Source organism: Choloepus didactylus, chromosome 5 (assembly GCF_015220235.1).
Source record: "Choloepus didactylus isolate mChoDid1 chromosome 5, mChoDid1.pri, whole genome shotgun sequence".
NCBI classification, from domain to species: domain Eukaryota; kingdom Metazoa; phylum Chordata; class Mammalia; order Pilosa; family Megalonychidae; genus Choloepus; species Choloepus didactylus.
Genome location: NC_051311.1, coordinates 87,528,021 through 87,555,095, shown reverse-complemented (window position 1 = coordinate 87,555,095; position 27,075 = coordinate 87,528,021). Strand labels below are relative to the sequence as shown.

At 36.6% G+C, this 27,075-nt stretch overlaps 1 protein-coding gene across 2 annotated transcripts in view; it reads right to left on the bottom strand.

Moving 5' to 3' along the window:
- Positions 1-27,075, bottom strand: part of COG5 (component of oligomeric golgi complex 5) — a 518,626-nt gene that overhangs the window by 227,088 nt on the left and 264,463 nt on the right. For both annotated transcript variants that reach the window (XM_037836383.1, XM_037836384.1), the window contains exons 9-10: positions 26,621-26,733; positions 26,328-26,405 (exon numbers count right to left, since the gene is read on the bottom strand). In XM_037836383.1, coding sequence (XP_037692311.1) covers positions 26,328-26,405; positions 26,621-26,733 — 191 coding nt within the window. The remainder of the gene's footprint in view (positions 1-26,327; positions 26,406-26,620; positions 26,734-27,075) is intronic.

The following is a 27,075-nucleotide window of genomic DNA, read 5'->3' as shown; positions in this document are numbered from 1 at the left end:
GAGCTGACTCAAAGAGAAGGAACTCATTGCAGCTGTGAGTGACATTTTGAAGAGGAGCAAGCTTGCTAGAGAGGAATGTCCTGGGAGAAAGCCATTTTGAAACCAGAACTTTGGAGCAGACGCCAGCCATGTGCCTTCCCAGCTAACAGAGGTTTTCCGGACGCCAATTGGCCATCCTCCAGTGAAGGCACCCGATTACTGATGTGTTACCTTAGACACTTTATGGCCTTAAGACTGTAACTGTGTAGCCAAATAAACCCCCTTTTTATAAAAGCCAATCCACCTCTGGTGTCTTGCATTCCACAGCATTAGCAAACTAGAAAAACATGGTACCATACAAAGCAAAGAGTGTCTATAATGGAATTATTCAGTATGTGCTTTTTTTCCCTTTGGATTCTTTCACTGAACATAATTATTTTGAAATTCATCCATAAAGTTGCATCCATCAGTCATTCATTCTTTTTTGTTTCTGATTAGTATTCCATTACAGGGATATACCACTGTTTATTCATTCACATATTGATGGACATTGCGGTTGTTTGAAGTTTTGGGCTATTACTACAAACATTTGTATGCAAGTCTTTGTACAGACATGTTTTCATTTCTTCAGGACAAATACCTAGGAGGGTACTGCTGAGTTGTATAGTAGGTGAATGTATAGCTGTTTTCCAGCATGGCTGTGTAAGCCTGCATTTCCCATCAGCAGTGTATGAGAGTACTAGTTGCTCCATACTTTTGCCAACACTTAGTATAGTCAGTCTCAAATTTCTGGCATGTGCTTATTTGACATCTAAAAAGTTTCTGTTCAAACCTTTTGCACATTTTTTTTTTGCCCCCATTTTTCTACTCATACATCCATACACTGGACAAAGGGGAGTGTGATCCACATGGCTTTCCCAATCGCATTGTCACCCCTCATAAGCTACATTTTCATACAATCGTCTTCAAAATTCAAGGGTTCTGGGTTGTAGTTTGATAGTTTCAGGTATTTACTGCTAGCTATTCCAATTCATTAGAACCTAAAAAGGGTTATCTATATTGTGCATAAGAGTGCCCACCAGAGTGACCTCTTGGCTCCTTTTGGAATCTCTCAGCCACTGAAGCTTACTTCATTTCATTTCACATCCCCCTTTTGGTCAAGAAGATGTTCTCCATCCCAAGATGCCAGGTCCAGATTCCTCCCCGGGAGTCATATTCCACGTTGCCAGGGGGGATTTACATCCCTGGGTGTCAGATCCCGCATAGGGGAAAGGGGAGTGATTTCATCTGCCAAGTTGACTTAGCTAGAGAGAGAGGGCCACATCTGAGCAACAAAGAGCCTTTTGCCCATTTTTTAAATTGGGTATTTTGGTTCCGAATTGACTTCTTAGAGACTTTTTAAAAAATATATTCTAGACACATGTGAAAGGAAGTCCTTTATTGGATAAGTGATTTACAAATATTTTCTTCCAATCTGGCTAGTCTTTGCATTCTCTTCATAGAGTATTTTGTACAGCAGATGTTCTTAATTTTGAGGAAGTACAACACATGGATTTTTTTCCTTTATGGAATATGCTTTTGTGTTGCATCTAAGAAGTCTTTTTCTACAAGGTCAAAGATTTTTTACTCTGTTTTCTCTAGAAGTTTTAAGAGTTTTAGGTTTTACATTTGTATGCAAACAATTATTTACAATTGTTACAGCACCATTTGTTGAAAAGACTATTGTCTCACCGCTGAATTGTCTTTGTGCCTTTTTTAAAAAAATGAATTGTCCACATAGGTGTCAGTGTATTCTCCAACTTTCCATTCTGATCTATGTGTCTAACTTTTCACCAACTCCACACTGACTTGTATAACACAGCTTTATAATAAGTCTTGAAGTCAGGAATTTTAGCCCTCCAATTCTGTTAGTCTTTTTCAAAGTTATGTAAGTTATTCCAGGTCCTTTCCATTTCCATTTGAAATTCAGAACGAGGAAGTCAATTTCTACAAAACACATGTTGGGATTTAGATCAATTGGGGAAGAACTGACATTTTAATATTGAATCTTCCAATTCATGAGCAAGGTATATCTCTCCACTTACTTAGGTCTTCTTTAATTTATCTCAGCAATGCTTTGCCTTTTTTATTGTACAGATATTGTTCATCTTTTGTCAGATTTATCCCAAAGTAATTCATATTCATTCACGTTCCTGCATATGGAATTTTTTTGTTTATTCCAAATTGTATGTTGTTAATGCTCAGAAGTACAATTGATTTTTTAATATTGATCTTGTATTCTGTTCTCTGCACAACTCTCATTAGTTCAAGTAGCTTTTTGTAGATTTCATTTAGATGACTGTGTCATCTGTTAGTAAAGACAATTCTACTTCTTCCATTCTAAATTGGATACTTTTTTTTTTCTTGCCTATTTTGCACTGCCTAGAACAATATTGAACAGAAGAGGTGAGAGCAGAAATCCTTGTATTCTCCTTGATTTTAGGGCAAAAAGAAGCATTTGGTCTTCATTATTTTATATGATTTTAGCTGACTGTTTTTTGTAGAAACCTTTTTCTCAGGTTGAGAAAACTCCGTTCTGTTTCTAGTTTGCAGAGAGTTTTTATCAGGAATGGATGCTGGATTCTGTCAAACACTTTTCCTGCATCTACTGAGATGATATAGTTTGTTCTTTTTAAATTTGTTAGCTTTTCATTTCCAATTAGCCTTATACTAAAACCTCATTCTATTCATCATAAATTTTTAACCTCTTTCATATTATTTGTACCCTTGGTTGTATGCTATATTCTGGATAATTTCATCAACTCTTTCTGAAATCTTTTGTTTAACCTATTTGCTGACTTTTAAGTTGGATCTACTTGGCCATTTTAAAAATACTTCTCATTTTTTATTGCATTCTTTATTTTAAAAATATTTCACAGTTATTTTATATTCTGTTAGATAATTCTAATATCTTAAATCCACAGAGTTTGTTAGAAGTTCTTCAAAAGTCTAAAACCTGTTTTGCTTTGTTTTTATTTTGTTCAGCTCTCAGTCACAGCTTTTAGTTTATTTAAAGTATTGGTGAATTTTTACTATAAGCTAATATTTGGCTGACCTTAATATGGGGAGAATGCTGATGGAAAATATAGAAATATTTTCCACTAGAAAGGACCTGCATCAGTTTCTTGTGGGAGTGAGGACCATGTTAGCCACTGAAGTAGACTGAATTGTGTCCCCCCAAAGTCTATGTCCACCCAGAACCTCAGAACAAGATCTGTATGGAAATAGGGTCTTTGCAGATATCATTAGTTCAGGCTATCAAGAAGAAATCACCCTGGGTTAAGGTTGGGTCCCGAATGCAGTAACTGGAGTCATTCTTTATAAGAGAAAGGAGAGGGAGAACTGGACATACAAAGACAGAAGAAGGAGGTCGTGAGGACAGAAACAGAGATTAGGATGATGCAACTACAAGTCAAGAATATCAACGTTTGTCAGCAGCTATCAGAAGCTAGGAAAAAGGCATGGGATGGTTTCTCCCTAAGAGCCTCCAGAAGGAAATAACACTGATGACATGTTGATTTCAGACTTCTGGCCTACTGAACTAAGAGAATAAATTTCTGTTGTTTTAAGCCACCAGTTTGTAGTAATTTTTACGGCCACCCTAGGAAACTAATGCAAGCACCTTCATTGCTCCAGGCTTAATGCAAGACTCTCACATTCTTGTTGGAGTTTCAAAGCCCAGTATACTGACCCAATCTTTGATATAGACATATGACCCAAGGCAACGCCCACATTTGCAACTTTAAATCCCTACAGTTTGAAAAACTTTGTGTGAGTATGCCCCTCAGAAAGTTTCTCACTTTTTGCAGGCCCAAGAGTGCATTAATAACTATGTTTATCTAATTTATCTAGAATTTCTTTGTACTGTACTGAGAGGGCCCTTAAGAATATATAGTCCCCCATACCAATAAAAACAGAAATCCCCTAACCTTTATAGATAAAACTAGTCACTGATATCATTGACTTGGAAATTTAACTGGCTTATTACCTACCATTCAATTACGAAATCAAATTGAGATGCCACAGATAAATGAGTTAAGCATTTTTCTCGTAATACTTTAAAGGTTTCACATTTAGGAGTCCTAAAAAATTTCTGAGTCCTTAATGCTATTATCAAACCATTTGATATGTCTAAAGGAGCAAAATAAAACAAATTCTTTACCACAGTTAGACTTCTAATTAGTACTATAGCTGCTCAAAATGCTAAACACATTCTAAATTTAGCTTCATACATCCAACCTACATGATTACAAGATTCTGTTCACTGATAAAAATTACTGAATTAGAAAATTAAAGTACCAAATCTACACTCCCACATATAGCTAAACTGGCTTAATTCCACAGATAAGAATCTACATCTTTCCCACTGTGTGTATGCAGACCCATCAATAATTTGCTGTACTTATTTACTTTCAAGCAAAGTGTTATATATCATATTATTATACACTGATGCTGGAACACAACTGGTTTTAAAAGATATCTAAATTGATCTTCTAATGTCTAACAATCAGTTTAAAAGTCTTATTTAAAAATAAAAATTTATTCATTCATGGAAATGACGGAAAATATGCTTTAGAAAAAGAATATTCAACATTAAAATGACATGAATATTTACTATGTAGTGACAGTAATATTTCAAATTACAGTATGAACTGAAAATACGCTAATTTTACAATTTAGCAAGGGCATTTAACAAATTAAGTGGAAGTAGAATTAGTTATCTCAACTAAGGAGGAGCACAGATAAAAATCTAAATACAAAGAATTTATTCAGAAAGCTCTTAACTTGAACTAAAGTATTTCTAAAATTTTTTACCCCTTATATAATTGGTCCAGTTTAACTTTATACTCAATCCATGTATGCCCTCTTTAGACTTTGATATATTCGTTGAACTTCAACAGAGGTTGAAAGTGAAAGGCTGGAAAAAAGATATTCCATACAAGCAATAACCAAAAAAAGAGATGTGCTAGCTATACTAACATTGGACAAATTAGACTTTAAATGCAAAATGTTTTAAAAAAAAGACAAAGGACATTAGATATTAATAAAAGGGACAACTCAAAAAGAAGCAATAACAGCCATAAATATCTATGCACATAACCAAGGTGCCCCAAAGTACATGAGGCAAACACTGGCAACACTGAAAGGAGTAAGAGACATCTCCACAATAATAGTGGAAGACTCGGTATACCACTTGCATCAATACATAGAATATATAAATACAGGATCAATAAAGAAACAGAAATAATGAACTAGACCTAACAGGCATATATACAACATTGCATTCCAAAACAGCAGAATATACATCCTCTCTATTGCTCACAGATCATTCTCCACAACAGACTAAATGATGGATCACAAAACATGTCTCAGTAAATTTTACAAGACTGAAATTATACAGAGCACTTTCTCTATCATAATGGAATGAAGCTTGATATCAATAACCAGCAGGAGACTGGAAAATTCACAAATATATGGAGGTTAAACAACAGTCTTAAACAATCAGAGGGTAACAGAAGAAACTGCAAGAGAAATCAGTAACTATCTTGAGAAAAACGAAAATGAGAACACAACCTATCAAAACTTAAGGGATGCAGCAAAGGCAGTGCTAAGAGGGTAATTTATAGCCCTAAATGCCAAATGAAAAAGAAAGAGCTAATATCAAAGAACTGAACACCTGGAAAAACTAGAGAAAGAAAAGTAAACTAATCTGAGGGTAAGCAGAAAGAAAGAAAGAAAGAAAATAGAGAAAAAATGAAATTCAGAACTAAAAACAATAGCGAGAATCAATAAAACCAAAAGTGGATTCTTTGAGAAGATCAATAAATTGACAAACCCTTGGCAAGACTGACAAAGAAAAGAGAGAAGATGCAATTAAATAAAATCAGAAACAAGAGGGGGCATTACAACTGACCCCACAGAAATAAAAAGGATCGTAGAGGATACAATGAACAACTGTATACCAACAAATTAGACAACCTAGATGAAATGGACAAATTCCTAGAAATGCACAAACAATCTACACTGACTCTAGAAGAAATATAAGACTTCAACAGACCAATTACATGTAAAGACATTGAATCAGTCATCAAAAACCTCCCAACAATAGGGGGTGGGGCAAGATGGCAGAATGGTGAGGTGTGTCTTTTAGTTACTCCTCTAGGGCAGCTGCTAGAGCAGCTGCTAGACAGCCAAGAACTGTGTGGAACGGATGCCACAGAGGAATATGAGTTTGTACACACAGCACACAACAGTCTCCAGCACATGGACCAGCTGAGATCAGCGAAATCTGTAAATTCTCGCAGCCAGGAGGCCTGTGCCCCTCCTGGCCAGGCACAACAGACTGTTTTGCGGTTGGTCTCCCGAGGGAGGAGGGACCGTCGGTGCTGGGAACGAGGAGGGAGAACTGCAGTTGCAGCACTGATTAACAAACTAAGACTGCTGAACAAAAACTACAACTATAGATACTCTGAGACCAGGAACAGGAGAATCTGGGAGCACTCAGCACGGTGGAGAGGAGATAGGGCTAGCAAAAACAGCAGAAAAAAACAAAAACAAAAACAGAGACTTTTGGAGTTGGGGGTGAACATAATACAGAGAAGGGCTGGGCTCAAACAGAACCTGGCACATTTTGCAAACTGGGGAAGTCACGGCCCTTCTCTGAAAAGCTGATTTTTCTGTTCTCATGTTTGCTACTCAATAGCCTGGTCTTTTTGCATTTCAGCAGCCCATCAGAACTGCAAGGATGGAATTAAAGAGCCCGTCTTTAAATAGGCTATACTGGGCCTTTCTTTTTCTATTGTCATTTTTTAATCTTCTTCTTTCTTTCTGTTTTTTAATAACTATTCTAAGTAACCCATTACAGAAAGCCTCAAAGACTTGCAATTTGGCTCCAGGCAAGAGCAGAGCTAAGATAGCTCTGAGAGACAAAGCAATAAGCCTAGCAGGGGAGAAAATTTGCTAAAGACCATAACTTGCCCAAGAAAAGGGGGGTGTGGCCTAGCTCCAGTGGCAGCCCTCCTTTGGGGAACGCAGACCCCAGGGGCTGGAATTCAGAAACCAGCTTCAGTCAGCCACAATCCTAACAGGGTCAGGGTCACCAGGAGAACTAAAGGTTCCATAACTCCTCACACTGGTTGGGGAGCTGTGGGCTGGCAAGCGCCACCTGCTGGACAGCATAGGAAAAGCACAGAGTCTAAAGGCCTCACAAGAGGGTCTCATTCTCAAGGAAACTCCATACCCTCCTCCTGAGACCTGAGGTTGAGCATATCTGAGGAGACGCTCACACAAAAAGGCTACATAGAGGTAGGGGAAGAAACAGAAAAACAAGAGGTGAAAAACTCTGACCAACTAAATAGAATATAAGTTAGAGGTCTAGAATAAGTGGAACTGAACACCAAAGGTTAGAGAACAAAGCCAACCAACAAGAAAACCCTGTTTAAAAGAGTGAAAACAAGCTCCAGAATAAGCTAATCAAGAAAGTCAGATGCCTAAACAGCTTAAGAAAACTCACCATACTAGGAAACACAAAAATATGGAGCAGCCAAAGGAACAAACTAATAGTTGGATAAAGTAGTTGAAGCAATTATTGCTAAATCAATTCAATGAACTGAAGGAAGAACTCATGGAAGATATTCAAACAAATCTAAATCAATTCAAAAATCAAGTCAACGAACTGAGGCAAGACGTAGTAAAAGAGATGAAGGGTATAAGGAGGACACTGGATGACCACAGGGAAGAATTCATAAACTTGAAAAAACAAATGGCAGAAGTTATGGGAATGAAGGGCATAATGGAGATGAAAAAGACAACGGAGGGATACAATAGTAGATTTGAACAGGCAGAAGAAAGGATCAGTGAATTGGAAGACCAGACATCTGAATTCAGACACACAAAAGAACAGATGGTGAAAAGAATGGAAAAAATACAAGCAGGGTATTTTTAGCTCTCTTAGAGAGCTCAGAGACAACACGCATCACACGAATATATGTGTTATGGGTATCCCAGAGGGAGAAGAGAGGGGAAAAAGGGCAGAAAGAATAACAGAAGAAATACTCACTGGAAATTTCCCAACTCTTATGAAAGACCAAAAATTACAAGAAGTACAGCATACCCCAAACAGAATAGATCCCAACAGACCTACTCCAAGACACTTACTGATCAGATTGTTCAATGTCAAAGACAAAGAGAGAATTCGGAATGCAGCAAGAGAAAAGCAATCCATCACATATAAGGGAAGACTGATAAGACTCTGTACAGATTTCTCCACAGAAACCATGAAGGCGAGAAGGTAGTGGTATGATATATTTAAGAAACAGAAAGAGAAGAACTGCCAAGTGAGAATGCTATATCCAGCAAAACTGTCCTTCCAAAATGTTTGTCTGAAAAATGTTTTCAGACAGACACTGAGAGAGTTTGTGAACAAGAGACTGCGCTACAAGAAATATGAAAGGGAGTTCTACAGGCTGAAAGGAAAAGACAGGAGTGAGAGGTTTGGAGAAGAGTATATAAATGAAGATTATCAGGAAGTGTAAAAGGAGAGAAAGGAAAAAATAAGACATGACATATAAAATTCAAAAGACAAAATGATAGAAGAAAGTACTGCCCTTACAGTAATAACACTAAATGCTAATGGATTAAACTCCCCAATAAAAAGACACAGACTGGCAGAATGGATTAAAAACAGGAAACATCTATATGCTGTCTGCAAGAAACTCATTTTAGACACCAGGACAAAAACAGGCTGAAAGTGAAAGGTTGGAAAAAGATATTTCATGCAAACAGCAACCAGAAGAAAAGCAGGAGTAACTATACTAGTATCAGACAAATTAGACTTCAAAAGTAAAACGAAAGAGACAAAGAAGGGAACTATATATTAATAAAAGGGTCAATTCACCAAGAAAACATAAGAATCATAAATATTTATGCACCAAGCCAGAATGCCCCAAAATTCATGAGGAAAACACTGAGAACATTGAAAACAGAAGTAGGTAACTCTGCAATAGTTGGAGACTTCAATACACCGCTCTCATCAATGGATAGAACATCTAGACAGAAGATCAATAAGGAAACAGAGCTGTTAATTATACAACAAATGAACTAGACTTGACAGACATTTACAGAACATTACACCCCACAGTAGCAGGATACACATTTTTCTCAAGTGCTCATGGAAAATTCTCTAGGATACATCACATGTTGGCTCACAAGGCAAGTTTTAACAAATTTAAAAATAATGACATAAAAAACACTTTCTTGGCTCATAATGGAATGAAGTTGGAAATAAATAACAGGCAGAAGACTGTTAAATTCAGAACTATCTGGAGACTAAACAAAAGCTCTTAGAAAACCAGTGGGTAAGGGAAGAAATTACAAGAGAAATTAGTAAATACCTCAAGGCAAATGACAATGAAAACACAACATATCGAAACTTACGGGATGCAGCAAATGCGGTGCTGGTAGGGAAATTTATTGCCCTAAATGACTACATTAAGAGAAGAGAGAGCAAACATTGAGGAAGTAACTGTTCACCTGGCAGAACTAGAGAAAGAACAGGAAACAGAAGGAAAAAAATAACAAAGATTAGAGCAGAAATAAATGCAGTTGAGAATAGGAAAACAATAGAGAGAATCAACAAAACCAGAAGTTGGTTCTTTGAGATAATCAGCAAAACTGATGGACCCCTAGCTAGGTTAACAAAAAAAAAAAAAAAGAAGAAGAAGAAGAAGAAGAATAAGGGAGGATGCAAATAAATGCAATTAGAAATAGTAAGGGAAACATAACTACCGACCCTGCAGAAATAAAGTACATACAGAAAAGATACTATGAACAACTATATACTAATAAACTAGAAACTCAGACGAAATGGACAACTTCCTAGAAAAGCATAACCACCCAACATTGACTCAGGAAGAAATAGCAGACCTCAACAAACCAATCACAAGTAAAGAGATTGAGTCAGTCATCAAAAAGCTCCCAAAAAAGAAAAGCCCAGGAACAGATGGCTTCACATGTGAATTCTACCAAGCATTCAGGGAAGAATTACTACCAATCGTGCTCAACCTCTCCAAAAAAAATTGAAGAGAAGGAAAAGCTACCCAACTCATTCTATGAAGCCAACATCACCCTAATACCAAAACCAGACAAAGATACTACAAAGAAAGAAAATTACAGACCAATCTCTTCAATGAATATAGATGCAAAAATCCTCAACAAAATACCCGCAAATCAAATCCAGCAGCACATTAAAAGAATTATACACCATGACCAAGTGGGGTTTATTCCAGGTATGCAAGGCTGGTTCAACACAAGAAAATCAATTAATGTAATACACCACATCAATAAATCAAAGCAGAAGAACCACATGATAATCTCAATCGATGCAGAAAAGGCATCTGACAAAATTCTACATCCTTTCTTGATGAAAACACTTCAAAGGATTGGAATAGAAGGGAATTTTCTCAATATGATAAAGGCAATATACGAAAAACCCACAGCTAACATTGTACTCAATGGGGAGAGACTGAAAGCTTTCCTTCTTAGATCAGGAACAAAACAGGGATGCCCACTGTCACCACTGTTACTGAACATTGTGCTGGAAGTTCTAGCTAGAGCAATTAGGCAAGAAAAAGAAATAAAAGGCATCCGAACTGGAGAGGAAGAAGTAAAACTCTTTGCAGATGACATGATTTTATATGTAGAAAATGCAGAAAAATCTACAGCAAAGCTATTAGAACTAATCAATGAATACAGTAAATTGGCAGGCTACATGCTCAACATGCAAAAATCTGTATTGTTCTTATACACAAGTAATGCACAACAAGAGGAGGAAATCAAGAAAAAACTTCCATTTACAATTGCAACCCAAAGAATCAAGTATTTAGGAATAAACTTAACAAAGGCCACAAAAGACCTATACAAAGAAAACTACAAGAAACTGCTAAAAGATATTGAACAGGACCTAAAAAAATGGAAGAACATACTATGTTCATGGATTGGAAGACTAAATATAATTAAGATGTCAATTCTACCTAAACTGATTTATAGATTCAATACAATACCAATTAAAATCCCAGCAACTTACTTTGCAGAAACAGAAAAACCAATAACCAAATTCATTTGGAAAGGCAAGGTGCCCTGAACAGACAAAAATATCTTGAGAAAGAGAAACGAAGTGGGAGGTCTCACACTACCTGACTTTGAAGCATATTACAAAGTTACAGTGCTGAAAACAGCATGGTCCTGGCATAAGGATAGATACACTGACCAATGGAATCAAACTGAGTGTTCAGAAATAGATGCTTGCATCTACAGACAATTGATCTATGATAAGGCAGTCGAGCCAAAGCAACTGGAACAGAGCAGCCTCTTCAATAAATGGTGTTTGGAGAACTGGATATTCATTTCCAAAAGAATGAAAGCGGACCCCTATCTCACACCTTACACAAAAATTAACTTGAAAGGGATCAAAGACCTAAACATTAGTGCTAAGACCATAAGACTCTTAAAAGAAAATGTAGGGCAATATCTTAAAGATCTTGTGATAGGAGGTGGGTTCCTAGACCTTACACCCAAAGGGCGAGCAACCAAAGAACAAATAGACAAATGGGATCTCCTCAAAATTAAACACTTCTGTACACCAAAGGACTTTGTCAGAAAGGTAAAAAGGCAGCCTACACAATGGGAGACAATATTTGGAAACCACATATTAGATAAGGGTTTAATATCCCAAATATATAAAGTGATCCTACAACTCAACAATAGAAACAGAAACAACCCAATTAAAAAATGGGCAAAACACATGGACAGACACTTTTCTGAAGAGGAAATACAAATGGCTCAAAACCATATGAAAAAATGCTCAACTTCACTGGCTATTAGGGAAATGAACATCAAAACCACAATGAGATATCATCTCACACCTACCAGAATGGCCATTATCCAAAAAACAGAAAATTACAAAAGCTGGAGAGGATGTGGAGAAAGAGGCACATTTATTCACTATTGGTGGGAATGTAGAATGGCACAACCACTCTGGAAGACAGTGTAGCAGTCCCTCAGGAAGCTAAGTATAGATTTGCCATACGACCCATCTATTCCATTACTAAGTATATACTCAGAGGAACTGAAAGTTAAGACACGAACAGACATTTGTAAACTGATGTTGATCATGGCATTATTCATAATAGCTAAGAGATGGAAACAGCCAAATGTCCATCAACGGATGAGTAGATAAACAAACTGTGGTACATACACTTGATGGACTATTAGGCAGCTGTAAGACAGAACAAAGACATGGAAAATATAGTAACATGGGTGAACCTTGAGGACATCATGTTGAGTGAAATTAGCCAGAAACAAAAAGACAAATACTATATAGTCTAATATGAACTAACATTAATAAACAAACTTTGAGAGTTAAAAGCTGATAACACAGGCTACCAGAAGATAGACAGAGGGTAGAGATCGGGCATTTGATGCTGAAGGACTACAGAATGTTCAGCGTGATTAATTGTATAGATCCAGAAATAGACAGCATAATACTGTATGATGGTAGCACAATATTTTAACTACACTGAACAAAGATGTCCATGAGTAAAGCTGAAAGTGGTGGGCTAGGTGCATAAATGACACCTGAGGTAAAGACAGAAGATAAAGACTGGGACTGTTTAACTTAGCAAAAACTGGAGTGGTCAACAATTGTGACTAAATGTACAAATAGAAAACTGTTCTTCCATCTAGGAGAACAATGAATGTCAACCATGCAGAGTGTTGGAAGGGGGATGGTATTGGGGAAAAATATAATCAAAGCAAACTGGAGTCTGTGATCAAGAGTAACATTGTAATATGCTTCCATTAAATGTAACAAAGGCAATATACCAAAGCTAAATGTGTATGAGAGGGAGATATAAGGGAGGGATATGGGATTCTTGTTAGTGGTGTTGTCTGACCCTACAATTGTATTGTATGATATTTTATTTTCTTTTTATTATTTTTTTATTATTCATTAAAAAAAACACTTTGTTTTCCTAGTAATCAATATGTTCAAGTGTTGACTGTGGTGATAAATGCACAACTATATGATGATACCATGAACAACTGATGGTACATTGTGGATAATAATATGGTTTGTGAATATAGCTCTATAAAATGGTATGGAAAAATATAAACAGGGATAGAAGTGCTGGAGAGAAGGATACATGTATTTACTGTTGGTCAGGAGGTAGAATGGTACAGGCTTTCTGCAGGACAGTGGGGTGGTTCCACATGAAGCTATGTGGGTGCCATAACGTCCTGCAACCTCATTACGGGACATTTACTTGGAGGAGCTGAGAGCAAGGACAAGAATGGACATTTGCACATTGGTGTTTATGGAGAGAGTATGCATGATTTGCAATGATTGGCCTGAGAGTACATCGACTGAGGAACAGAATGGTAAACCACTGTGTGTGCATACAATGGAATACTGAGCAACTATGAGAAGGAGTGAAGCTGTGAGATAGGCAACAAGGTGAATGGAACCTGTAGACAGCATTTTGAGTGAATGCCAGAAACAAAGGCAAACACTATAATGCCTCACCAATACGGACTAACTACAATGTGTATACTCAGAATTGAACCTTAGAGCACAGCTTATCAGGGGAACACTTATTGTGAAGGTTCCTAGATTGTAAGCTCTCACAGCAGTCACATCTATTCTTGAATTGTAATGGCTATCTCCAGATTCCGAAATGCTGATCCCTTTGTGTATAACCTGATCGATCCCTAGAACTTCGAGTATCTGTATGACACCTGAAACTCAGAGTTAGAACTTGGCAGATATCAATGTCAGTATTAGAACATAAAGAAACTGTTAAAAAAGCTGAAAAAGAGTCCAGACTTCAACTAGAGATATGAATGAAGCAGATGTGGTTAAGACTAGGGCAAATCGGGCCAAAGGGTAAAGGACAATACTGACTACATTTTAAAACCTCAAATTCCATATGAGACCAAGAGAAGAGATAGTTAGTTGGTGCCGGAACTATATTTCCTAAACAATTTAACTTGCACAGTTTGTTCAAATACCATAATTATATGGAACTTTTAATAGGAAGTGAAACCTGGTAGGTTTGCATAGGTTATCGCGAAATTGCAACACATCCAAAGTAATTTGGGCAGAGAATAAAATATATATGCAGGGCCCCCCTAAGGAGCCAGGGGAAAATGTCCAGAGGTGTTGGCTTCCTCACCTGGATTGTTGCTGATGTTTCTCACAAACATTGAGGAATGACGGTTTGATGGTGCCAAGCCCCCTAGCATGGGACTTGCCTTAAAAGGCTCATTACTGCAAAGGAGAAGCTAAACCTGTTGTATAATTGTTGCCTAAGACTGTCCCCCTGAGTACCTCCTTGTTGCTCAGATGTGGCCTTCTCTCTCTAGCTAAGCCAATTCAGCAGGTGAACTCACTGCCCTCCCCTCTACATGGGATCTGTGACTCCCAGGGGTGTACATCTCCCTGGCAACGTGGGATATGACTCCCAGGGATGAATCTGGACCCAACACCATGGGATTGAGAATATCTTCTTGACCAAAAGGGGGATGCAAAATGAAATGAACAAAGTTTCAGTGGCTGAGAGATTCCAAATGGAGTAGAGAGGGTCACTCTGGTGGGCATTCTTATGCACTATATAGATAATCCTTTTTAGCTTTTAGTGCAGTGAAATAGCTAGAAATAAATACCTGAAACTATCAAACTACAACCCAGTAGCCTCGACTCTTGAAGACGACTGTGCAGCAATGCAGCTTATAAGGGATGACAGTGTGACTATGAAAGCCTTGTGGATCACATTCCTTTTATCCAGTGTACGGATGGATGAGTAGAAAAATGGTGACAAAAAACTAAATGAAAAATAGGGTGGGGGGGGTGATTTGGGTGTTCTTTTTTACTTTTATTTTTCATTCTTATTTTCACTTTTTCTGATACAACGAAAATGTTCAAAAAATAGATTGGGGTGATAAATCCACAATTATATGATGGTACTGTGAAAAACTGATTGTATACTTTGGATGACTGTATGGCATGTGAATATATCTCAATAAAAATGAATTAGGAAAAAAAAAAAAGAAAAAAACCTCCCAACAAAGAAAAGTCCAGGACCAGATGACTTCACAGGGGAATTCTACCGATCATTCCAAGAAGAATTAATACCAATCCTACTAAAACTCTTTCAAAATATTGAAGATGAGGGAACACTATCTAACTCATTCTATGAAGCCAACATCACCCTAATACCAAAACCAGATAAAGATACCACAAAAGAAGAAAATTATAGACTGAAGTTCAAGAACAAGCAAAAGTGGTTTACTGTGATAGAGGAAAACTAGTGGTGGGAGAGAAGTAGAGACTGATCAGGAAAAAGGCATGAGTGGACCGTCCAGGTGCTAGACATGTTCTATATCTTCAACAAATGATGGCTACACGACAGCCTACACATGTAAAAGTCAATTTATTACTTGAGCTGTATTAATTACTTAATTAAACCACATGCCTAAAAAATTACCAAATATTGAACCATAAACCTATCATGCTTTAGTAAAGTGAGATATATAGTCTTAACACATTCAAGGTTTGTCCTTGGTATCATCTTGCTAGAAAGAAGCATGATCAATGAGTTTAAATTTCTGATATTCTGCATGCATTAACGTACATGTATACCATGTTATTAGAACCTTTAAACAAAACTTTCTCACATGGCAGGATTCTTTATTACCTATAACTTGGTCAGTTTGTGACCTCTACAAAAAATGTTCCAACTTTTGAGGTATTTTTTTAAAAGACTGGAATAATAATTATGCAAGCAAATTACTGACCAGGTTCTGAATTAAGTATCCATTATCTCATTTTCCCTCACAATACCTTAATTCTTTAGGTAGTATTAAATTCTAATTTGATATTTGAGGTTTTGAAAGATTACACAATCTACCAAAGGCTGCACAATTATGAATGGCAAAGCTTAGTTCTTAAATACCAAAGTTCTTGAATAATCTGTTTTTAAAATACTGAACTATCCTGCCTTTGACATGGCTTGAATAAGTGTTAAGAAAGGAAACCTTTAAGAGGCAGCTTCCCAAAATGTTAAAAATTCATGCTTAACCTTTTGAAAATTATTTTGGAATGTTTAACACATTGTAAAGATATGGACTGACTATACCAGATATATTATGAAACAATAAATGTGGCAGGGCAGTTCATTTATCCTACAGGTAAAGTCTTGACCTCTTAACTTAATAAAGATCATTTCATAAATGTAGTTTTCAAAACAAATAAACAGATCTTGACCTAAAATAAAAGGGCAATAATTTTAAAAATTATTTATCAAAGGGAAAATAAAAAATGATTTTTTGAAGAAATGAAACAGACTGGCAAGAAGAAATCAAATATGGAAATCCCATCACAGTTTATAGTAAATTACAGAAGCACAGGAGTCAAATGGTTTAAAAAGAAAGAAATCTAAAAAATTGCTTCTTAAAATTTCTACTCGCTATGAAATTAATGATATAACTTTATTTTCCATATTATAAACCAAAGAGAAAGCATCTATTAATTTAAATTTCAGTGCATTTTAAAACATGATTACTGCTTAATAAAAATTTCAAGGTGTAAATTTTGTTAGATGTTCTAGATGAATTACAATATTTAAAAAAAAGGTATTTGCTAGAAATGATTTCCTTAATAGTGTTCCACCTTGAATTATTTACACTATTTTATTGCATTGTTAAAATATATTCACTTTCAATGTATTGAAAGGTTAAACAACTAAATTAGAAAGAACTGTCAATACCAGGATATGTTCTTCTTAAAAACCTTGAAACTGCAAATTATAGTACTATAAGACTAACATGTTCATAATCTTTTCCTCAACTAGCTAGAAAAGAGATTACAAAAAGACTTGGCGATTTTTGTGTAGATATCTCCCTTTAAGACACCAGATCATCATCATCTGTTGAAGTTTAACATTTCCCAAAGATTATAAAGATCATTATTTTCAGTCCCCAAATCATTCTAAGAAATCCCAGTCCTTTTTCAACAGTTCTACTACCATTGATAATTATTTTATCTGGAATAATAATATCCTTACCTAGTAGTTATGTGAACTCATACTGTCTTTACTATATCTGAGAGATATTTCTGAGTTTTAATTTTTCTCTTGCCCTCAAATTTCTAAGTACGTAGGATGAAAAGCTTTTATGCACTTTTCAAAGACTGATCATTTCAGAATACAGAGTACACAAAACCACAAGAACTAAATTTTTTTCATGAATATTACCTTAAAAAGTCCTAATAACTACACCTGCAATTTACATGAAAAATGGTATATAAATGTATGTATGTACGCATGCATATGATTACATTCTTAAAGGGCCATTAAGAAAAATTTTTGTAAAACCAGTATTGTTGTTATTTTAATTAAATAAGCAATTTTTCTAAGTAAATGAAAAGGGCGATAAAAGGAAAACATATTTGTACTGCTAGTAATCCTTTCTAATTAGTAAAAATTCACATGAGTTGCCTATGTTCAGTCACTATAATAATTTACTGCTGACAAGAACTAATACGTTTTTCGTGTAGCAACTCTGATGATACCACAAACAGTAAATACTGCTGCTACTTTTTTTTTATCATCATTTTATTGAGATATATTCACATACCACGCAGTCATACAAAACAAATTGTACTTTCGATTGTTTACAGTACCATTACATAGTTGTACAATCATCACCTAAATCAATCCCTGACACCTTCATTAGCACACACAAAAATAACAAGAATAATAATTAGAGTGAAAAAGAGCAATTGAAGTAAAAAAGAACACTGGGTACCTTTTTCTGTTTGTTTCCTTCCCCTACTTTTCTACACATCCATCCATAAACTAGACAAAGTGGAGTTTGGTCCTTATGGCTTTCCCAATCCCATGTCACCCCTCATAAGCTACATTTTTATACAACTGTCTTCGAGATTCATGGGTTCTGGGTTGTAGTTTGATAGTTTCAGGTATCCACCACCAGCTACCCCAATTCTTTAGAACCTAAAAAGGGTTGTCTAAAGTGTGCGTAAGAGTGCCCACCAGAGTGATCTCTCCGCTCGTTTTGGAATCTCTCTGCCACTGAAGCTTATTTCATTTCCTTTCACATCCACCTTTTGGTCAAGAAGATGTTCTCCGTCCCACGATGCCGGGTCTACATTCCTCCCCAGGAGTCATATTCCACGTTGCCAGGGAGATTCACTCCCCTGGGTGTCTGATCCCACGTAGGGGAGGGCAGTGATTTCACCTTTCAAGTTGGCTTAGCCAGAGAGAGAGGGCCACATCTGAGCAACAAAGAGGCATTCAGGAGGAGACTCTTAGGCACAAATATAGGGAGGCCTAGCCTCTCCTTTGCAGCAACCGTCTTCCCAAGGGTAAAACTTATGGTAGAGGGCTCAACCCATCAAACCACCAGTCCCCTATGTCTGTGGTCATGTTAGCAACCATGGAGGTGGGGTAGGCGAATACCCCTGCATTCTCCACAGGCTCCTCAAGGGGGCACTACATCTTTTTTTTTTTTCCTTGTTTTTTTTTTTTTTTTTTTTAACTTTCCCTTCTTTTTTAAATCAACTGTATGAAAAAAAAAAGTTAAAAAGAAAACAAACATACAATAAAAGAATATTTCAAAGAGACCATAACAAGGGGGTAAGAAAAAGACAACTAACCTAAGATAACTGCTTAACTTCCAACATGTTCCTACTTTACCCCAAGAAAGTTACCTAATATAGCAACATTCCTGTGAACTTGTTCCTACTATATCCATCAGAAATTAACAGACCATAGTCATTTCTGGCCATCCCCAGAACGTTAAATAGCTTATCTGTTCTTCTTGGATTATTGTTCCCCCTTCCTTAATTGCTCTCTACTGCTAGTTCCCCTACATTCTACATTATAAACCATTTGTTTTACATTTTTCAAAGTTCACATTAGTGGTAGCATATAATATTTCTCTTTTTGTGCCTGGCTTATTTCGCTCAGCAATCGTCTTCAAGGTTCATCCATGTTGTCATATGTTTCACCAGATCGTTCCTTCTTACTGCCGCGTAGTATTCCATCGTGTGTATATACCACATTTTATTTATCCACTCATCTGTTGAAGGACATTTGGGTTGTTTCCATCTCTTGGCAATTGTGAATAATGCTGCTATAAACATTGGCGTGCAGATATCTCTTCGTATCACTGCTTTCCGATCTTCCGGGTATATACCGAGAAGTGCAATCGCTGGATCGAATGGTACTATATATCTAGTTTTCTAAGGAACTGCCAGACTGACTTCCAGAGTGGCTGAACCATTATACAGTCCCACCAACAATGAATAAGAGTTCCAATTTCTCCACATCCCCTCCAGCATTTGTAGTTTCCTGTTTGTTTAATGGCAGCCATTCTAACCGGTGTTAGATGGTATCTCATTGTGGTCTTAATTTGCATCTCTCTAATAGCTAGTGAAGCTGAACATTTTTTCATGTTTTCTTGGCCATTTGTATTTCCTCTTCAGAGAACTGTCTTTTCATATCTTTTGCCCATTTTATAATTGGGCTGTCTGTACTATTGTCATTGAGTTGTAGGATTTCTTTGTATATGCAGATATCAGTCTTTGTCAGATACATGGTTTCCAAAAATTTTCCCATTGAGTTGGCTGCCTCTTTACCTTTTTGAGAAATTCCTTTGAGGTGGCAGAAACTTCTAAGCTTGAGGAGTTCCCATTTATCTATTTTCTCTTTTGTTGCTTGTGCTTTGGGTGTAAAGTCTAGGAAGTGGCCGCCTAATACAAGGTCTTGAAGATGTTTTCCTACATTATCTTCTAGGAGTTTTATGGTACTTTCTTTTATATTGAGATCTTTGGTCCATTTTGAGTTAATTTTTTGTGTAGGGGGTGAGATAGGGGTCCTCTTTCATTTTTGGATATGGATATCCAACTCTCCCAGCCCCATTTGTTGAAAAGACCATTATGGCTCAGTTCAGTGACTTTGGGGGCCTTATCAAAGATCAGTCAGCCATAGATCTGAGGGTCTATCTCTGAATTCTCAATTCGATTCCATTGATCTATATGTCTATCTTTGTGCCAGTACCATGCTGTTTTGGCAACTGTGGCTTTATAATAAGCTTCAAAGTCAGGGAGTGTAAGTCCTCCCACTTCGTTTTTCTTTTTAGAGTGTCTTTAGCAATTCGAGGCATCTTCCCTTTCCAAATAAATTTAATAACTAGCTTTCCAAGTCTGCAAAGTAGGTTGTTGGAATTTTGATTGGGATTGCATTGAATCTGTAGATGAGTTTGGGTAGAATTGACATCTTAATGACATTTAGCCTTCCTATCCATGAACATGGAATATTTTTCCATCTTTTAAGGTCCCCTTCTATTTCTTTTAGTAGAGTTATGTAGTTTTCTTTGTATAGGTCTTTTACATCTTTGGTTAAGTTTATTCCTAGGTACTTGATTTTTTTAGTTGCTATTGAAAATGGTATCTTTTTCTTGAGTGTCTCTTCAGTTTGTTCATTTCTAGCATATAGAAACATTACTGACTTATGTGCATTAATCTTGTATCCCGCTACTTTGCTAAATTTGTTTATTAGCTCTAGTAGGTGTATCGTTGATTTCTCAGGGTTTTCTAGATATAAGATCATATCATCTGCAAACAATGACAGTTTTACTTCTTCTTTTCCAATTGGATGCCTTTTATTTCTTTGTCTTGCCAGATTGCCCTGGCTAGCACTTCCAGCACAATGTTGAATAACAGTGGTGACAGCAGGCATCCTTGTCTTGTTCCTGAACTTAGAGGGAAGGCTTTCAGTCTCTCACCATTGAGTACTATGCTGGCTGTGGGTTTTTCATATATGCTCTTTATCATGTTGAGGAAGTTTCCTTCAATTCCTACCTTTTGAAGTGTTTATATGAAAAAGGGATGTTGGATTTTGTCAAATGCTTTTTCAGCATCTATTGAGATGATCAATTGATTTTTCCCTTTCGAGTTTTTAATGTGTTGTAATACATTGATTGTTTTTCTGATGTTGAACCATCCTTGCATGCCTGGAATGAACCCCACTTGGTCATGGTGTATGATTTTTTTAATGTGTCTTTGGATTCGATTTGCAAGTATTTTGTTGAGGATTTTTGCATCTATATTCATTAGGGAGATTGGCCGGTAGTTTTCCTTTTTTGTAGCATCTTTGCCTGGTTTTGGTATTAGATTGATGTTAGCTTCATAAAATGAGTTAGGTAGTGTTCCATTTTTTTCAATGTTTTGAAAGAGTTTGAGTAAGATTGGTGTCAGTTCTTTCTGGAAAGTTTGGTAGAATTCCCCTGTGAAGCCATCTGGCCCTGGGCATTTATTTGTGGGAAGATTTTTGATGACTGATTGGATCTCTTTGCTTGTGATGGGTTGGTTGAGGTCTTCTATTTCTTCTCTGGTCAGTCTAAGTTGTTCATATGTTTCCAGGAAATTGTCCATTTCTTCTACATTATCCAGTTTGTTGCCATACAGTTGTTCATAATATCCTCTTATAATTTTTTTAATTTCTTCAGGATCTGCAGTTATGTCACCTTTTTCATTCATTATTTTGTTTATATGGGTCTTCTCTCTTTTTGATTTTGTCAGTCTAGCTAGGGGCTTGTCAATCTTGTTGATCTTCTCAAAGAACCAACTTTTGGTGATATTTATCCTTTCTATTGTTTTTTTGTTCTCTATGTCATTTATTTCTGCTTTAATCCTTGTTATTTCTTTTCTTCTACTTGGTTTAGGATTGGTTTGCTGTTCATTTTCTAGCTTCTTGAGTTGATCCATTAGTTCTTTGATTTTGGCTCTTTCTTCCTTTTTAATATATGCGTTTAGTGCTATAAATTTCCCCCTTAGCACTGCTTTTGCTGCATCCCATAGGTTTTGGTATGTTGTGTTCTCATTTTCATTCGTCTCTATATATTTAGCAATTTCTCTTGCTATTTCTTCTTTAACCCACTGATTGTTTAGGAGTGTGTTGTTTAACCTCCAGGTATTTGTGAATTTTCTAAGTCTCTGATGGTTATTGACTTCTAATTGTATTCCATTGTGGTCAGAGAATGTGCTTTGAATAATTTCAATCTTTTTAAATTTATTGAGGCTTGTTTTATGTCCCAGCATATGATCTATTCTGGAGAAAGTTCCGTGAGCACTAGAAAAGTATGTGTATCCTGGTGATTTGGGATGTAATGTCCTGTATATGTCTGTTAAATCTAATTCATTTATCAGATTGTTTAGGTTTTCAGTTTCCTTATTGGTCTTCTGTCTGGTTGATCTATCTATAGGAGAGAGTGATGTGTTGAAGTCTCCCACAATTATTGTGGAAACATCAATTGCTTCCTTTAGTTTTGCCAGTGTTTCTCTCATGTATTTTGTGGCACCTTGATTGGGTGCATACACATTTACGATTGTTATTTCTTCTTGCTGAATTGCCCCTTTTATTAGTATGTAGTGGCCTTCTTTGTCTCTCAAAACATCCCTGCATTTGAAGTCTATTTTATCTGAGATTAATATTGCTACACCTGCTTTCTTTTGGCTGTAGCTTGCATGAAATATTTTTTTCCATCCTTTCACTTTCAGTTTCTTTGTGTCCCTGTGTCTAAGATGAGTCTCTTGTATGCAACATATTGATGGTTCATTTTTTTTGATCCATTCTGCGAATCTATATCTTTTAATTGGGGAGTTTAATCCATTTACATTCAACGTTAAAACCGTGAAGGCATTTCTTGAATCGGCCATCTTATCCTTTGGTTTATGTTTGCCATATTTTTCCCTCTCTCTATTAATATCCTTTATTGTACCCATACTGAATCTCTTTAGTACTGAACCTTTCTCCAAGTCTCTCTGTCCTGTCCTTGTTTCTCTGTCTGTAGGGCTCCCTTTAGTATCTCCAGTAGGGCAGGTCTCTTGTTAGCAAATTCTCTCAGCATTTGTTTGTCTGTGAAAAATTTAAGCTCTCCCTCAAATCTGAAGGAGAGCTTTGCTGGATAAAGTATTCTTGGCTGGAAATATTTCTCACTCAGAATTTTAAATATGTCGTGCCACTGCCTTCTTGCCTCCATGGTGGCTGCTGAGTAGTCACTACTTAGTCTTATGCTGTTTCCTTTGTATGTGGTGAATTGCTTTTCTCTTGCTGCTTTCAGAACTTGCTCCTTCTCTTCTGTGTTTGACAGTGTGATCAGTATATGTCTCGGAGTGGGTTTATTTGGATTTATTCTATTTGGAGTTCGCTGAGCATTTATGATTTGTGTATTTATGTTGTTTAGAAGATTTGGGAAGTTTTCCCCAACAATTTCTTTGAATACTTTTCCTAGACCTTTACCCTTTTCTTCCCCTTCTGGGACATCAATGAGTCTTATATTTGGACGTTTCATATTATGTATCATATCCCTGAGGTCCATTTCGATTTTTTCAATTTTTTTCCCCATTCTTTCTTTTATGCTTTCATTTTCCATTCTGTCATCTTCCAGGTCACTGATTCGTTGTTCAACTTCCTCTAGTCTTGTACTATGAGTGTCCAGAATCTTTTTAATTTGGTCAACAGTTTCTTTAATTTCCATAAGATCATCCATTTTTTTATTTAGTCTTGCAATGTCTTCTTTATGCTCTTCTAGAGTCTTCTTGATTTCCTTCATATCCCGTACTATGGTCTCATTGTTCATCTTTAGTTCTTTGAGTAGCTGCTCTAGGTGCTGTGTCTCTTCTGGTCTTTTGATTTGGGTGCTTAGGCTTGGGTTATCCATATCGTCTGGTTTTTTCATATGCTTTATAATTTTCTGTTGTTTTTGGCCTCGTGGCATTTGCTGAACTTGATAGGGTTCTTTTAGGGTTTGTAGACCAGTTGAAGTCCTTATCTCTAATTTATCAGATCTACAGCTTCGTGGAGTACACTTTCTCTAACTAACCAGCAGGTGGCGTCCACGAGCCACCTGTTCTCCACAAGCCAGTTCTCCCCTGCTTAGCCTTTTTGGTGAGTGGGGGAGTGAGTCTTGTGGGGCCCAATTGGTGTACCAAGCTTGTGTGTGTAGTTGGTATTGCCTGCCCTGTATGTGGGGCGTGTTTCTGGGCAGTCAGGGAGGGGGGGTGGCCCTAACAATCAAATCTCCCTGATGATCCTAGAGTTTTAAAGCTGCTGCAATAGTCTAATCCTTCAGTTCAGTCCTGCCACAGTTTGTCTCTGCCACTGACCCACAAGTCTTTGGTATTGGCGTATGGCTCCTGAGACTTGCAAGTGGGCCTCTCTTCCAGGCTGTGCACCCCGGGTCCTCTGTTGAGGGATGACTGTGCTATGTCACAGGTGAGTGCCGTCCCCCCAGGGCAGTTCTGGGCTGCTGGCACTGCTGCTACTTTTTAAATTTTTAATCTTTTCTTTGGACTCTCCTGCATATAATGGTTTCATTATAATTGTCCTGATATTACTGGATTATTAATTAAACTATTGAAAAGGAGTAAAAAAATCAAATTATTAGATAGTAAAAGCTTGTATCAGGCCATTGCTATAAAAAGACTGTTTATTAATATGGGTAGAAAGATGGCCGAAGATCAGAAGAATAAATGCATGTGCAGCTCCTTGCTGGTGATAACGATTGCCTGATATTAATTATACCAGCCACTAGTAAATGTAGAAACTTTATGACTAATAAAAATTGACAAAAATATCTTCTTTCTCTCACACAATTAAAGGCCAAGTACAAAGCAGAGTAATGTGTGTAGTTATATACACAGCAGGCCTGAGACAGCTATCCTTAGAATTCCTGGGAAGGCTGACCCTTGGCTGATCATCTGGTACTTGAATTTTGGAAGCATTGCCGGGATTGTCTAATTGATAAGAGCAGTTCATTGTATATAAACTACTTAGGCAAACAATGTGATTGATAATGAAAACTTGCTTTCTTCTGGGAGTCTAGAATTTTGGTCCATGCTGGGCAGAGGGTACCTACGTGACTGACTCCCCCTTTAAAAATCCTAGATTCCTAAACTCAAGCAAGCTTTCCTGGTAGGCAACACTTCATATGTGTTATTACAACTCATTGCTGTGTCCTATGTGACTTAACTGGGAAAGGACTCTTGGAAGCTTGTCCTGGTTTCCTCTGGACTTTACTCCATGCATCTTTTCCATTTGTTGATTTTGCTTTGGATACTTTCAGTGTAACAAAGTATAGCTTTGAGTACAACTATATGCTCAGTCCTATGAATCTTCCTACCAAATCACTGAACTGAGGCTGGTCTTACAGACCCCTGGCACAGTATATAAAATATTTAAAATTTTGAACTGACAAAGGGAACTAGTGGATTGGTGGATAATAGAGGGAGATTTTAGAATACAGAAAATACATAAAATAATATGCTTCACAGCAAAAATTAACAACATAATGGATCTTACAGTCTTCAGTGAAAGTATAATAATGACCACTATTTGAATCTCTAATTTACCAACTATTTTCAATGTATTCTCTAGTGGGATTTAAAAAAAAACATTTGCAAGCAATGATTTATGAGAGAACATGGGAAATCAGTATGAGCAGTTCAGAATTTAATCTATAAATTGTACTGCTGTGAAAATACATTCCATAAACAAACATGTTATGCTTATATTGCAAGGAAATTTTATGGTTGTCAAGAAATACACTGCCCATTACCATATGAAAACAGGGTCTCAAGCAGATTTTTGTACACCAATGTTCATAGTAGCACTGTTCATGAGAGCCAAAAGCTAGAAACAAATGAAATGTTCACCAACATATGAAAGGATAAACAAAATGTGGTATACCCATATAATAAATACTATTCAGCCATAAAAAGGAATGACATTCTGCAACACGTCACAACATGGATGAACTTTGAAAACATTATGCTAAGTGAAAAGAATCTAGTCATAAATATCATATATTGTATGATTCCATTTATATTAAATATCTAGAATAAGCAAATTCATAGCAACAAAATATAGATTAGAGGTTACCAGGGGCTGAGGAAAAGAGAAATGGGGTGTTGTTGTTTAATGGGTAAAGAGTTTTTGTTTTGGGTAATGAGAAAGTTTTAGTAATGGAAGTGGTTACAGTAGCACAACATTTTAAAAGTAATTAATGCCATTAAATTGAACAGTTAAAAATGGTTAAAATGGCAATTTTTGTGGTATATATATTACCACATTAAAAAAAATACACTTCCTTATGGTTATCTGACAATGATCCTAGCTCATATCCTCCTGCCTTCTTCAAGGAAACAGATGAAAATTATTTTCATTTACACATACCTTAACTATTTCTTCAATGAAACAAATGTGAGAAACAGGATCTCTCTTCCTGGTTAATACATTTTGCAGATGTTGTACCTAAGAAAGGTGGGGGAGAATGTATATAACTGGGTATTTTCAATGAAACAAATATAAAGCTTTGGCACCAGAAAAAGCAATGGAAGGGAAATGGCATTTTGCTAGAGCCTTTACATACACTATGATTGACTAACACAGGTATTTTGAGTGCTCAGAGATTTTAAGAAGTCTGACCAAACCCAACTATGATTTAAACCATTTCCTAAACTACTTACCTGCACACAAACAGCACAAATATGATCCATAAGTTTTTCCATATTGGTCCACAGGGAAGCACGAAAAGCTGCAGTGTTTCCTGGGGTTGGCATAGTAGATCGTCCAGGACCCCCTGTTTATGAATGACAAAGAAATTCATGAAACGACAAAAAGTAAATACATGCTGAGAAATGAAGTTCTTTCTTTAAGAAATAATTTCCTATCAGTGATATAAAAACTTAATCTTTTGAGTTTAAGAAAGAAATAGAAATAAGAACACACATAGACAGGGGAGGGGGAGCGTGGTTCAGATGAAGTTCAAATTGGTCCAGAAACAGTTATGACCACCCTTTATACTGTTAATAAATATGCAGTCCCAGCCTTGGAAGCACATTGTGTGGAATTTCTTACCAAACATCTTAGGGCAGATAATGCCTTTATGCTTCTTACTCAGGCTCGATTATTTGACGAACCT